The sequence below is a fragment of the Vulpes lagopus genome, chromosome 16, assembly GCF_018345385.1.
Source record: "Vulpes lagopus strain Blue_001 chromosome 16, ASM1834538v1, whole genome shotgun sequence".
NCBI lineage: Eukaryota > Metazoa > Chordata > Mammalia > Carnivora > Canidae > Vulpes > Vulpes lagopus.
In genome coordinates, this window is record NC_054839.1 from 45656040 (window position 1) to 45672286 (window position 16247).

A 16247-nucleotide genomic window follows, 5' to 3' on the forward strand; every position below is an offset into this window, starting at 1 on the left:
CAGAAAATGTTGTTTCTGGGTATATTTGTCTTCTGTATATTGTGTCCTGTAACCTCCACCCCCCACTTTTCCTGTCTGGTACTTTATTTTCCATATCTTTTATGTAGTTTTTAGATCATAAATCTTGCTTGGGCTCTGCTCTCATTTCCCTTAAAATTGTCTTAGTTCTCTCAACATCGCTTTTGACATTTTCCTCAAGCAACTCAAACTGATATCTGGGAATATTCCATTGGTGTAAGAAGGTGTTTTTTCTTTACCATGACATACTTTTCTAAGCAGTATTCCGGCCGGATCCTTTTTCTTTGGCCTTATTTCTTAAGTGTTCCTAGAATGCCATGAGTTCGTAGTTGGCCATATTTCTCTTGTTTCATGAGAGGAAGGTGCAATGACCACTTTCAGGTGTGATGTGTCTTGTGATGGGGGTGGAAATCTCTGCTGGCTAAAGAATAGAGAGGTGGTTAGCCACTTGCAGTGGGCTGGAAATCTCTGCTGGCAAAGCACACAGCAGGCAGTTTAGAGGGAAGGGTACCCCACCCAGCCTTTCCACTGCAACTTTTTCCGTGAACTAGAGACGTAGGTGGGCTGGGGTTTGATTTTAATAATGGTCTGTGGGAGGATACTGTGGCCCTGAGTACCTCAGAAATCTTACAGTCCTGCCCAGGAGTACACCCACTCTTACAGACTTCTGTGGTTGCTTGTTATTTTCAAGGGCTGAAGGTAACACTAAAGACAAATTCTACCCCAGAATTCAGTACTAGTTCTGTTAATTTATCCCTTCTTTGCTCTCAGTTTAACAAAGAGTTTAGGCTAGAAGCTAGTGGCATGGCTGGTAAGTGTGGTCAATTATTTAGCTTTGGTTAGACACAAAGATCGTTCTGTGCCCCTCCAGTTAGTATATTCTCTGCTCTAGAGGAAGGAATGTCTTGGTCAAAGAGGAAGAGAATCTGTGATAGTGATTTGCCCCGTACAATTTTTTAATCTGGATTGTCACTGAGATCGATTGATGAGCATAAAGGTGTTTTCCAGTATACAGACACGAATGACAAATTTCATTCCATCAATGCTGAGTTTACTGCCACTCAGGCTGTTAGAAGATGAATGCTAACACATGTCCTTTTATACTTCTAAAATCGGATCTATTTAGGAATGCACTTGACCCTTTTCTGCCCTTTTAAAAGATCTAATGCTACTGAATAAGACGAGGGAGCATTGGAAATTGATTCCAGCTCCTTGAATACAAAATCTTGCCTTGACTCTGGAATTTATAAAACTTAGATTTCTGGCCTTCTTTTTTCCCCTAAATAGTTTTTCTTTTGAACACCACTTTGTAAGAAACTAATTTATTCACTTTCTAAAGTGGCCTTATGTTTGTCTAGCAGGGAAATCAGCAAAAGGGTTCTCAAAGAAACTAGCAATGAAATTGAAAAGTGTCTACTGTCACCACTGGTGATAAATCAAACTGATGTTAAAGATGCAAATAGTCATTCCAGTACTCTCTTCGTTACTAGAATTGTTTAAGTTAATTAAGCCAGCAAAGTACTTCATTATCTACTAGGCTGCATGCTAATGGCAGATTTAAAGTTTCACTGTCTTATGGTTCACATTCCACACCCCCCCCTGCATTTTAAGTCTCCTTATCCATTGTGTTCTAACTCCATATACTTAATGGAAACTAATATTGCTAATTGGGACTATAGATTTATTGAGGCATAGGTTTCTAATTTGTCAGGTTTGCAAGTCCAAGAAATCTTGGGAAACTACCACATTCAGTGTATCTTTTGTCCATCTTTTTGAGAAGGTGATTAAAGCAATATATAATTTAAGAAACAAACAATATATGATTCATTTTTATTAGACTGTCGGGAATTTATGTTCAACGTAGCATTGTAGAATTTTAAAATATATTCTATTAACTAAAATAAAAACTTTTATAAATTACTGATATGATTGGTTTTTCTTTCATTTGCAGCATTTAAATATTAGGACATTGACGGATGATATGGTAAGGTTATGCTCAACATTTCTTTTGTTGTGAATCTTAACTAACCATGTAATGTGGATGGTGTGCTATGCTAATACCTTTGAAACTGCTTAAAAACCTGCATGTTTTGAAAATGTGCTGTTTTTTATAGTGCTAAAATAAGAGGCAGAACTGGTAGAAAAAAATACATGATATTTTTTGCTTTTAGGTTGTAAAAGGAACTAGTTGCTATGTTAATTTAAAAAATTTGTTTAATTACAAATTGTTAGTCAACTTTGAATCATTCAAATCAGCTCTCATTCTTTGGGGATGAATTGCACACTTCAAAAAGAGGTGTAAAAAAAAAAGTAGCTAAAGACCTACAGCTTTTTTGAAATATGTAGTTGCTAATTAAAGTAAACCAGACTAAAATCTCATGCATATATTAAAAAAAATATTGCTCAAAAAAGAGAGAACCAAGCATGCCTTCCTGTTCTGCCTGTTGGTAATCTTGCTTATAAGTAATTAACATGTATAAATTTTTGTCTATTCAAGTACATATTTCTGAGAAATAGATTTTTTGACTGTAACTCTTGGCTAATGGTGTAAAGGATAACAAGAACAGCAATGAGGCCCAAGTAAACAATAATATATATATAAAAGAAAGCACGATAGGACAAAGCAGAGTGTGCTATTGACCTGGTTTTGAATTCAAATTCACCTTTAATCTAAAATGAAACAGATTCTAGAACACAGCATTCAAAAAAATGTTTAGCACCCTTGTTATCCAAAGCACCATCTTGGGTACTTGGATGAAGTGGACATGCAAAGTTGAATGAGACCTAGATTTTGACATGCAGGATTGAAAAAAAATCAATTAGAATGTTCTGTTTTATTCCTCTGGATAATATCTAAGAAAAGAAGTTTGATGTGAACTATTTTGGATAATGTTTTCCATATAATAGTATTTAGAAAATTGTAGTGATATGGAACGCTTACAGAGAGGATGTAATTTCTAACCCTGCAAGGTAGATGTTGTCCTCATCTTAGCACTCAACTGCACTGAGGGTCAGCTAGGTTAAGTACGCAGTTTGCCCAAGTATGCACAGCTGGCCAGGGCTGTAGCTATGGCTTGAATCTTGTTCCACAAAGAACATACACTTCTGTGTGGACTTAGCCTTCAAATGGCTGCTTATGACTAATAATAAAACCATGTGCAATTTTTACAATTGAACATCTTTGAGAATATACAATGGCGGATTCCTTCTTAAAATATAGTTCATATGGCATCTAGTTTACCCATGTAAAGTATACAGTTGAATGGTTTTTAGTATATTCAGGGTTGTACAACCATCACTGAAATCAATTTTAGAACATTTCCATTACCCAAAGAGAAATGTCCTACTTATAAGCAGCCACTTGCCCCAACTCCACCAGCCTCGGGCAATGGCTAGGCTACTTGGTCTATAGCTTGCCTCATTGGGGCATCTCCTATGAATGGAGTCATGATAAAGAATTTAGTCACAAAAGACCACTTTGCATCATATTTTCAAGGTTAATCGTGTTGTAGCTTGCTTTACTACCTTGCTCCTTTCTATTATTGAATGCTATTCTAGGACATTTAAGACTTGATTATGTTTTCTGGGGCACTATACATCTTTTCTTCCTCTTTCTCGTCTTACCTTCATTATGACTGACCTTGCAGATTGCCAACCCACAGCCTCTACCCTAAGTTCTAAGAGTACTTTATTTGCTAAGGAGGCTTTAAGAGGTCCTTCTGGAAGACATCTTGCTCTGATTTTAAGTTAATAAATGGGTTCCTCCACTGTGAAGACTGTAGTCTTCTCTCTCCATTCTGTCTCCATTTCTCTCTCTGCTTGTCCTGGCAGTTGGGCTTGGGAAGTTACCATAGTGTCTTGTGAGGTATTTTTATCAAAGCTATATCACCATATGACATTCTCACCAGTTTAAACATCTTTAGGGAAGAGACAATGTGTTAATTACTTCTAGGTATGTTGTGTGGTACATGTTAAGCATTTTCACTAATTTTTCATTGAAGGAATAAAACAGTAAATCTCTATATTTAATTACTTGCCTAGTCATGTGGTTTTATTGGACTTGGGATGGCTTGGTCCTGGTTAGGCTTTCCAGGGATGGACCCTTGCCTTTATACAGGATAAAGAGGTTTTTTTTTTTTTTTTTTTTTTAAAAAAAAAAAAGCTTTGACAAGAACTTGCTGTCAGACTTTCTGACTACCTGTGTGGATCACTGATGACTGGCTTACCCCTGTCTTTGTCTTAGATGTACACATGACTGTTTCTTATAGATTTCTCCTTGGCCTTTTTTCTCCTTGACCGGCTGACTGAACTGCTGTCTCACTAGTTCTCACTATTCACTTCTGATCTTATGCTTTAGCTTGGCTCTTTTTTTTTTTTTTTTTAAAGATTTTATTTATTCATGAGAGACACACACTGAGAGAGGCAGAGACATAGTCAGAGGGAGAAGCAGGCTCCATGCCGATAGCCTGACGTGGGACTTGATCCCAGGACTCTAGGATCAGGCCCTGGGCTGAAGGCAGCGCTAAACCATTGAGCCACCCGGGCTGCCCTTAGCTTGGCTCTTGAGTGAGTTAGGGCTTAAGTCCGGGGAAGGATCAAGCAGGCAGTCTAGTTCAAGTGGCTAGATCCATTGTTGTGGAGCTTAGAGAAGAAGCCTGGCTATCTTGAATAGACACAGTAAAAAGCAAACCTTACTCATTGATTGATGCAGTGTGGAAAGAGCAATGGATTAGGAATCAGAAGACTTGTTGAAAGACAGAACTTCACCTCTTCTTAGCTCTTTGACTTTGGCAAATCAATTAATTTGTTCACTTGTAAAGTGGGACTAATTATACATACCTTCTCTACTTTGCTCATGGAGTTTTTGTGAGTTTCATTTAAGCTGAAGTGTGTTGGATGGCTGCATTCATTTCTGTCCCTTTTTAACCCCTTTATAAAATACTTCCCAATGCTTAGGCAGTGGAGTGATGTGATGCATTTGCAGTTGAGACTTACACGGTCTATCACAGACCAGTGCAGAATTCCAGGAGGGAGGGAGGGAAAGACAGCTGGATATCTTGGGTGCTGTGTAAACTGTTTCTGGTGAGCGAGAGCTTAGGGAAGCATTTGCCATGGATGCTTTGATGTGTGCTAGCAATATTTTCTAACTAAAGGTGGCCACGCCCACAACATATGTGTTGCATGTGTACTTAATTTAGAACGTCTTCATGTGAGAATAGCATGCTTCGGACAGAACTTGAGAGAAGGTGCATAAGAATGGTGTCAGCTTTAGTCACAGGTTTGTATAATAGTATGTTAGAAACATTTAGTCAAAACATTCTGGGAAGCATTAATGTTAAACACCCATCTCTTTAAATTTTTTTTTTTTTTTTTTTTTAATTTATTTATGATAGTCACAGAGAGAGAGAGAGAGAGGCAGAGACACAGGCTGAGGAAGAAGCAGGCTCCATGCACCGGGAGCCTGATGTGGGATTCGATCCCGGGTCTCCAGGATCGCGCCCTGGGCCAAAGGCAGGCGCCAAACCGTTGCGCCACCCAGGGATCCCTTTTTTAAATTTTTTTTTTTTTTTTTTTTAATTTATTTATGATAGTCACAGAGAGAGAGAGAGAGTAAACACCCATCTCTTTAAGTTGCTTTGATGAAGACCTACAAAAATACTTCACATTTCAAGGTTATTTCTTGAGTTATCAGAATTTCATAGGACACTGGTTGCAGGAAGTATTGCTGTAGTGTTGAGATCCCTAGGCAGAATTTATATACTTGAAACAGTGTTTATTCTACAAATATCTGAGACACCATGATGTATAAAGTACAGTCCAAGGTGAAACGTCATTTAGTTTACAACCATCCATTGTCTATACCTGGGTTGAAAGGAGTGCTTTCCTTGTGGAGACAAAAAGATTGAGACCAGGGCAGTGAAGGGAGGCCAGTTTGAAAAGGTAAACTGGAGGAAATTGAACGTGAACAACATGATGCTGAATTCTCCATCAGTGTGTCCACAGAGTGTTTTGTGGTCTAGAAGTCATTTTTGACTTGCTTATCATCCCTCACAACCATCTGTCTAAAGTGTGGTGCTCCTGCTGATTCTCTTCTTTTATCCCTCCTGCAGCCAGTTTTTACAATTAACTGTTGTAATCTCTGGTTTGGCCTGAAGCAGTGATTTTCAAACTTTCCTGGCTGGGACCCACAGTAAGAAGTACCCTTCATTTTGTAGCCCGGCACACATACGCATATAAATTCTCCCTCAGCTGAAACAATTTTATGAACGATTATTTAATGTTTCTAAGCATAATGAACTCTGATCTTTTCCACTCTTTTCTATTGCTTTTTAGTCCTCTGCCTTCCATTTTAAAAAAGGAGTGGGGGGCTTGCAGATCCAATCCACTATATCGATTTCTTGTCCCACACGTGGTTCACACCTATAGCTTGAAAACAGACATTGGCCTATATAGCAACCAGAGGAAGTCCTCGGGTCTCTCCGTAAAGTGTCTGCTCTTCACTTTATGACACATAGTTGAAAGTGGGTATCTGGGTTTGGGTGGCAGCTCTGCTACTTCCTAGCAGTGTGACTTTACGTAACTCAGATTTAGCTGTTGAGCCTTGATATATCTGGTTATGGAGATTTTTAAGGGATAAATACTGCTGAGATGCTTGGTGAACTATGCATTCACAGTAGTAGTGGTATAGTTAGGGTCATAACATGCATTTTTTTTTTTTGAGGAAAGATTTATATACAATGCACCAGTTTTATGAATGTAAAATGATGAATTTTGACAAATATACAATCATGTATATGTGATGATCATGACATAAAAGCTTTCCATCACCCTAAAAGATTCCCCCTGAGCCCTTGCAGTCAAGTTTTACCCCCTATCCTGGCTCTTGGGAATCATGAATCAGCTTTCTGAAATATATAATTCAGTTTCTAGGATTTCCAGTAAATGGAATCAGTTAGTATGTTGCCTTTGTGTCTGTAGCATAATGCTTTTGAGACCCCTCTAGTGCTTTGGGTATATCAGAAATTTGTTCTTTTTATTCCTGAGTAGTATTCCATTATTTGCTAATACTACATATTATATATTGAATATTATATATTCAATAGTTTGGGTTTCTATTTTGGGGGGATTGAGTAAATTTGTGAACATTTGGGTACAGTTCTTGTGGACCTGTTTTCATTCTGGAAGGGGAATCATCTGGTAACTATGATTAACTTTATAAGAAACTGACAGATTGTTTCCCCTACTGACAAATTATGTTGAGCATCTTTTATTATGCTTATTTGCCATTCCTGTCTTGTCCTGTCTATCACAAGATAGAGGGCCATTCAGATTATTCCTGAGTGAGCCTTGGGCTTTTAAGGAATTTTTTTGTATCTATATTCTAGAATAAGGAGTTTGTGGTGTTTCCTTATTTTTTTTTTTTTTAAATAAAGGACCTATATTTCTCCCTTTCTAACCCTGATAAATACTTGAATTCCACTCCCTCCCTCCCCCATCAGTCTGGGTAGAGGTTTGTCAATTTTATTGATCTTTTCAGAGAACCAGCTTTAGGTTTCATTAATTTCTTGATAATTTTGTTTTTATCTTTCCTTTTGTCTTAATCTTTTTATGATTTCTTAAGGTAGAAACTTACATAATTGATTTGAGCCTTTTGTTTTCTAATATAAAAAAATTACATTATAAATCTTCCTCTGAGAGCTCCTTTAGCTGTATCATTTTCTAACTATTCAAAATATTTTCTAATTTCCTGTTGATTTCTTCTTTCACCCATTGGTTATTTAGGTCTGTGTTTAACTGTTAAAAATTTGGGGTTTTTCCTGATCTCGTACTTTATTCTCTTTTGGCCAGGGACCATACTTGACTTCAGTTGTTTTCAGTTTTCTCAGTCTTGCTCTCTGTTGTAGACTGTGGTCTGTTTTTGTGAATGTCATGTGTGCATTCTGCTTGTATTAGAATTGATCTATGAATCATATTGGTTGACAGTGTTATTCACATCTTGTATTCTGGATTTTTCTGTCTGCTTGCTGTAACAATTATTGAGAGAGAAGTGGGAAGTTTCCCAACTATAACTGGATTTTTATTTCTCTTAGTTCTATCAGTTTTGCTCTGTATATTTTAAAGCTCTGCAATTAAGTGCATATATACTTGGGATTGTACTAAATCTTTCATCATTATGAAATGACTATTTTTATCCCCAGTAATATTCATTAAGTTGTAGTCGTTGGAAATTTACTAGATTTATTGGCTATACTTGATATACAGTTACTGCCATCCTCTTTGAACAAATACTTCTCAGCTCGTGGGACACAAATTTTATTGATTTTTGTATCCCTATGACCTTTCCTTTTCTATTTTGTATGGTTTTCCTTTGCCTATCTTAAACTATTACTTATCAGGTTTCTTTCCTGCAGCCAGTGCTGTATATAGTGCTGGACTGGGGTGATTACCTTAGTCCATATCTTTGTCTACGACCTTTTCTTTAAGTTGAGACCTATTACTACATTGGCCTACCTTCCTTTGGGTGTCTCATCTCTACTTGAAACTCTACTTGCTCCACATTGAATCTTTCACTTTCCTCTTAAGCTTGTTTCTGTTCCTATATTCTCATAGAAGATAGCTTCTTGACGATTATTTCTTGAATCTATTTCCTTTCCTCAGTTCCTTCTATCAGAGCGCAAGGCTTCCTATCTCTTATCAGGATTCTCAAGCAAATTTCTGTTGCTCCCTAAAAAGCCAACTTCTTGCACAGCAGGGTGACCTATCTAAATTATATATCTGACCATATTTTACCTCATTTGAAACTACTTAGGCGCACCTGTTATCTATAAGTTAAGCCTGAGCTCTTTAACATTGGCATATAATAAGGCCTTCAAGGTAGGACCCTGCCTCTCTAACTTGGTAGGCGTTTCTTAGTCCACATACAATAAAGATTCTGTAATTGTTAGCTGTGTGCTGAGTAGGGTTCTAAATGTTAGCTTTATAAATACTTAATGCTCACTTAGAAGCTTGTTGTGAAAATTATCATTCCCATTTTGAAAGATGGAGAAACTGAGGCAAGAGAGATTCAATAACTTAATGTCAGAGGGGTATGAGAAAAAAAACTATGACTCATTCCAGAGAACATGGTCTTTACTAAGAGAGTTATATTGCTATTTAAGTACTATCTCTTTCTCTGCTGAGAGTACCAGTGTGAAATCTCTAAGTATATTTTGTTTTCTGCTTTTCCTCCTGAAGCTGTCTATATGAGACTGCTGACCTTTAAATTGACTAGGAAAAATTGTATCCTAGCTACTGATCTTAATTCGGAGAATTATAAAGACCTATTTTTCTTTTTTTGAAAAGATTTTATTTATTTATTCATGAGCGATAGAGAGAGGCAGAGACTTAGGTAGAGGAAGAAGTGGGCTTCCTGTGGGGAGCCTGACGTGGGATCTTATCTGAACCCAGGATCATGCCTTGAGACATGATGCTCAACTGCTGAGTCACCCAGGCATTCCTATAAAGACCTATTCTAAGATGTTTTCTATGATTGGAAATTATTACTTATTTTTTTAGTATTTCTAGTAAACAAAACTGTTTTTGAGAAACCTTTATCCTGAAGGAATAGTGATGCAAGTGACTGAGGTATGGCAACAGGTTAAGGATAGGAGTATTTTTTTTTTTTTTCTTTAATTGTGAAGGACATGGGAAAACTCTATTGAAACCACTTCACAGATCAAGCAGCAGCAGTCTGTTCCCAGATATAAGTAGAGCTTTCCTGATTCCCCTCAAATGTCCCCTACAGGAATGAGGTCCAAGAGCCATTGGAGATACTACCTACATGTGGGTTCTAATGAGTGCTTTGGGAAGCTTTCATTGTTCTCTGTGGGCCTTGTGACTAGTTCAGTGTAACTGCTACCAGACTACTCCAGAACATTCCTGAATGTTTTTTTGTGAGACTGGTCCACTCAGAGAGGAGTTCCCCTAGATGAATATGCTTAAAGAACTGGGTTTTGTCTACCTGCAGGCTATTCCTGGAGCTACCTAGATGTGCCATCCCTTCTGGGATATATGCTAAATTGGACATGGTACTTATGAAAGGAAAGAATCATTTTATCTATGTGCCTCAATTACAGTTAATAGAACATAAATCATTAGCCTTAAAAAAGAAAAAAGGGCTTAACTTAGAAGAATTACTTAAATTATTCTTGGCCTAATAGAATATAAAATTTTCTGTACTAAAAGTTCATTTTGCATTTTTATGAACTTCTGTTTTCCTTGGTAAGTTTAAAAACCACGAATAATCAAAAAGTGAGATATTTTCCAGTTTTTCTTTGAAATGATATATTCAAAAGAAACACTTCTGTATAAAGTAGATAAACCATCATGGACTGGGACTACCAAATGTATGTGGCAAAATACATCAAAACAAGTTCTATAAGCTTAAATTATTCACTAAGTCAGGTGGGCTTTTCTGAGCCCATTAATATGAGTTAATTAGAGCTTCCTGTACTTAGGTTTTCAGTAGTAACACTTAAGTACTGTCTTAGAATCTTTAAATATTTATGGGATATTTTAGAGAGCTCCTACTCAAATCAGTAGAAACTTGGGAATAAGATCAAGAGCTCTCAGAGTTGAATACACTAAAATGTAGGGTGTACAGACTTGTTTATTCATCCTTTTATCCTTCATTCATTAAGCATTTGAGTGGTTAGTACTGTTATAGGAATACAAAGATAAATATGACTGTCTTTGCCACTTGGAACAGTGGGGAAGTAGATATGTATACAGTTTCCAGTTGTATAGGTAGGTATATACTAATACCATCCTAGGCCCATCACACTGTAGATAGTGTTCATTGGAAGTGGGAAGGTCAATTTTAATGGTGGGAGAAGACTTGGTAGAGAAGGTGACTTTTCAGCTACTTCTGAAGGACAGATTGGAATAGAAGCTGGCAGGAGTTGTAGTAATTTTTTACTCTAAGTTTACTTCCTGGATACCAGCCAAATGGATTTCTAATGCAAGTGTCAGGTTGGCAAGTAGAAAGCAACTGTTGATGTTTTCAGGGGACCTTTGTTTATGGGTATTACTCCTCTTCTAAAAAAAAGTGTAATATTTATCTATAAAACTAATTTGTATTTCCTTTCATGTATGTAGTATTAATATTTGCATACAAGAAATTAGAACTGTACTTAAAGATGTGAGTAGGCATAACTTTGGGGTTGTTTTGAATATACTTTTTAAATTATTCTTTTCTATTGAGTAGGTATTTTTCTTCCCCCCTGGTGTTGTGTTACAGAACTAATGGTTGTTTTCAGTCTAGGAGACTAATATTCAAAGAATCAGTGTTGGGGAGAGTCTAAGTTATTCTTAATGAATGTATAAAAGGCATAACATCTGGAATTCTTCCTAATATTGTTGGGAAGGAATTAGCAAAGCAAGAAGCAATGATTTGTATCCCAGACATGGACGATAGATAAAATAGATTATTCACTTAAAATTAATAGAACACCCACTATATGCCTTGAACAGTTCCAGCAGTAGGTCCAGTAGTGAATAAAATAATAACTCCTCTTCTCAAGGACTTATACCCTGGTTGGGTAAACATATGATAGAGGTAGTTTCAGAATACTGTTCGTACTACGTAGCGGCAAGTACCAGACTTGTTGGCATCTTGCCTAGTCTTGAATCAGGGAGGCTCTTACCTAAGATGTAGTTCAAATTGAGAGCTGAAGATTGAGTTGAAATGAGCTAGATTAAGGGGATGGGATAGGAGTTGTGGTTGTGGATAGGTTTGAAGCACAACATGCACATTTAAAGAGACTTTGGCTTTTTCATTAAATCTGGATCCTACAGTGTAAGAAGGGTGGAGTGGTGAAGAGATTGTCTGGAGGTTCAGATCAGGCTGGACCTTTTTGAGCCACAGTAAGATTGGAATGTCCCCAGAGTAATGGGGATGCAAAGATTGAAAGGTTTTAAGCATAGGAGCGAGGGGGCAGGATTGGATTTGCATTTCAGTAACATCAAAATGTTGTTCAGTATAGAGAATAGCTCTGAGAGTGGTTGGGGGTAAAGGGGCAGAGCACAGCTAGAGGCAAGCCAGGAGGCTGTGGCTGTTGTTCAAGTGTCCTGAAGTAGGACAGTGGCAGTCTGGCAGAGAGGAGATGATTTAAGAAGAGCTTGTCTATATGGTTTCATTTGTTTCCTTCTTAGTTTTCATTAGCTACTACAATTCACAAGACTTCTATTGATCTAAGTCAACATCAGAAGTCCTAATCAATCCATATCAGCACCTAGATGTTTCTTTCCCTATCCAGGTCCATTTATTCTTTTTCTCTGAAATCCTTTCCCAACTCCTCTGGACTTCTCAAGCCCTCCTACTTTGCCCTTTGGCAGTCAAAGCCTGTCTTTGAATGTTTGTTTTCCTTCTTGCTCTAATTGAAACCTAGATGTTCTTTGAAGGCTTTATATTCCTGTTGGCTTCTTCCTTCAAAAGCTTCCAGCTCTTTTTGAGTATTTCTGGTGCAGTTCTCCTGGTTGGTCTAAACTTTAGGTCTTGTAATTTCTGCCACTAATGCATGAAAGACATTAGAACTTGAGTTGTTTTCCTTTCCACCGCTATTTCTGTTAAACTGCAGGGGTTCTTAAACTGCGGGCCATGGACCACCAGAGGGTCTGTAGTAAAATTCATGGTATCCTTGAACTTGAATGGAAAAAAGATTAAATATTTTCATTAACCTTTATGTAAAACTTAGGTTTTTAAAATTATGAAATAGGTGAAAACAAAAAAATTCCAAACACACATATACACAGAATTTGACCTGTGACTTGATGACCACAGAAAACTGGTATGTTCTGTGAGGTAATTGAAGATACTTCAAAAGGTAGTTTGTGTTCAACAATATGTTGCAATTAGACTTACTATTACTTCACGTTATATAATGCATTCATGAAGACCTACTACTATATGATTTTAAAATATTTTCTGGGGATCCCTGGGTGGCGCAGTGGTTTGGCGCCTGCCTTTGGCCCAGGGTGCGATCCTGGAGACCCGGGATTGAATCTCACGTCGGGCTCCCGGTGAATGGAGCCTGCTTCTCCCTCTGCCTGTGTCTCTGCCTCTCTCTCTCTCTCTCTCTCTCTGTGTGTGTGACTATCATAAATAAAGAAAAAAAATATTTAAAATATTTTCTTAACACCCTTTTTTTTTGGTAATTATATCTATTTTAGGCATTTAAAACTATTCTAAGAGGAGCTCTTTATTAGTCTTCTGTTAAATCCTTATTCTAAAGCTTGATGGGTTAAAACAATAATATATAACATTACAGTTTCTTGGGTTTAAGATTTGAAAGCAGCTTAGTGGAATAGCTCTGGTTTGAGGTCTGTCATGGGATTATAAGCACAACATTGGCTCAGGCTGCAGTCATGTGAAGGCTTTGGGGCTAGAGGATCCATTGATAGGGTGTTCACTTCTTTTTTTTTTTTTTTAATTTTTTTTTATTATTATTTATTTATGATAGTCACAGAGAGAGAGAGAGAGAGAGAGAGAGAGGCAGAGACACAGGCAGAGGGAGAAGCAGGCTCCATGCACCGGGAGCCCGATGTGGGATTCGATCCCGGGTCTCCAGGATCGCGCCCTGGGCCAAAGGCAGGCGCCGAACCGCTGCGCCACCCAGGGATCCCAGGGTGTTCACTTCTGACTAGGAAGTTGGCACTGATCATTGGTGGGGGCCTCAGTTCTTTCCTATGTGGGCATCTTCACAGGCTGGTTTGCAACACTTGGCTTTAGTATATTACATACTACGTATTGTAATATATTTTCAAGGAATTTTAATAACCTGCTAAGTACACTTCTCATTTAATAAGCTACCCTATGAAATTTAAATGTGAATACACTACTGTAGGTAGGTACAGTTTTGGAGGGTGATGGTAAACTTTCTTTTCAAAGCCTCTGGCTAAAGAAGGTCTTACAATTTCGCTAAAACCTTAAAAATTTAAGGCTAGGAAGGCCATTTCTAACACTTAGGGCTATGAAAGTTGGAGTGCAATAATGGGTGGCTTGATGGGAATTGTTAATGAATGATAGGATTGTGGCCTTGACTTGGATGATTAGCTCTTCACACCTGCAATAATGAATGGGTAATTTCTTTTTTAAAAATATTTTTATTTATTTATTCATGAGGAATAGAGAGAGGCAGAGACACAGGCAGAGGGAGAAGCAGGCTCCATGCAGGGAGCCTGATGTGGAACTCGATTCTGGAACTCTAGGATCATGCCCTGAGCCAAAGGCAGACAGACGTTCAACTGCTGAGCCACCCAGGTGTCCCAAATGGCCAACTTCTTACCATGTTCTTTCTTAGTAAGACTGATGTCACCAGCATTTTAGTAAAGTCCATGGAACAGGCAGGTATACTATTGGGCTGTCAGTGTGTGCCGTGTCCTATAATTCTCCCGTCAGCCTCACCAGGTTCCCTGATGTATCCTCTTTTCAAGCATCTTTTGAGGTTTCCTCATCCCAGAGTGAAACACTCATTCCTATCTGTTGCTAATTTACTTGGCTTATGATTTTTCTTGGGGGCATCTATGTATTTTGCCTTTATTTATAGTAGCTTCTCTTATTTTTCTTTCAAGTGGTAAGCCTCTTCAGGGACAGTACAGTATCTTTTATATTTTCTCCAGTAATTGCTCATTCCCTTGTACCTTCACGTGTTGATTGCTAGCTCTCTGCTAGATTCCTCAGTGACTGTAACAGTTACCTGTTGCTATGTTAACAAATTATCCCCAAACTTATGACTTAAAACAGCAAACGTTTAACATCTTGCACTTTTTTCTGGAGGCAGGAATTTGATAGTTGCTTAGCTATGTGGTGTTGGCTTGGGATCTCATGAGGTTGTAGTGAAGATGTTGGCTAGAGCTTTTAAAAGTAGTACTCTCTGAGGAGCTATTAGTCCTCTGTTGCTATGTAATAAGTCATCTGAAGGCTCCATTGGGCTTCCAAGACAGCACTCACATGACTGTTGGCAAGAGGCTTCTCTGCCTCTTTTAGTTTCTGTAGCTTAGTTCTTTGCCGTGTGGACCTCCCCTGAGCCTTGAGTGTCTTTCTGGTGTGGCAGCTGTCATACCTAGAATGAGTGATCAAGAGGGAGCAAGATAAAAGCTGTAATGTCTTTTATGATCTAGTCTTGGGAACCAGCACTCCATAATTTCCACAGTATCCTACTGGTTATACAAGACAGGATTATCTGGGACCATGTTAGATACTGGCTACTACAGTGACTCAGACAGTTGATGGTTTGTTGAGCGTGGCACTTATATTTTAGTGGGAAAGAGACCATCAGCCTTTTCAAAATAAATGAAGAAATTCCATGTCTTCGTAAGTCTTACAAATGGAAGAACATAAAAGGGGAATAAGCTCTGTGCGGTGATAATGGGGAGTGTGAGGATCCATGTGATGTGTAGAATGGTCACCAAAGGCATTTCAGGCCATTTAACCTAAAGCTGAAAGGCAAGAAGCAGTTTCATTTCCTATTAACAACTCACCGTGATAGGTCTTATCATGGAAAGTTTAAATAGCTTTGTTAAGGTGATACTACAAGCAGGTAGCTGGGCAGGATTCAGAAGTCAAACTATGGAGCCAGTTTTTTAATCAGCAAGTTGCTTATTTAGTAATAAAGTTAATTAAAAAGCCAAGTGATTTTGGCTGTTAGGTTTTTTTTTTCTTCTGCCCCCCCCCCTTTTAAAAAATATTTATTTATTAGAGAGCAGGGGGAGGGGCAGAGGGAAAGTGAGGCGGAGAGAGAGCTAGGAGATAAGCAGACTCCCTACTGAGCACAGAGCCCAGAACTAGGATGTGGAGCTCAGTCTTACTGCCCCCTACCCTGAAATCATGGTCTGAGCTGAAATCAAGAGTTGGATGCCTAACGGACTGAGCCACCCAGGCACCCCATCTTCTTCTTAAATAGAGTACAAGATTGTGTGAAAATTGGTAGATAATTTTAAGTAACCTTTTTCCAGATTTCAGGTATGCATTCACATAGAATTGACTTAAAATTACAGTGGACTTTTATTTGCTTAATTCTCTTGGATTGCATGAAAATAGGTACTCCCTTAAAGGTTCTAAGGAAGTACATTTAGGATACTTTTTCAGGCTTTTCAAATTAAAAATGGCTAATAATTACAGTATCTTCCTTTTGTTTTAAATTAAAAAAATATCACTGCTGTTAGTATTTAAACCACTGTAATAATAGAAC

At 38.0% G+C, this 16247-nt stretch overlaps 1 protein-coding gene across 2 annotated transcripts in view; it reads left to right on the top strand.

Moving 5' to 3' along the window:
• DIAPH3 (diaphanous related formin 3) overlaps positions 1-16247 on the top strand; it is a 496533-nt gene that overhangs the window by 25796 nt on the left and 454490 nt on the right. Inside the window, exon 2 of one of the 2 annotated variants that reach the window (XM_041731170.1) lies at positions 1970-2002. The exons of the other annotated variant lie outside the window; for it this stretch is intronic. Coding sequence (XP_041587104.1) covers positions 1970-2002 — 33 coding nt within the window. The remainder of the gene's footprint in view (positions 1-1969; positions 2003-16247) is intronic. 2 annotated transcript variants of the gene reach the window in all.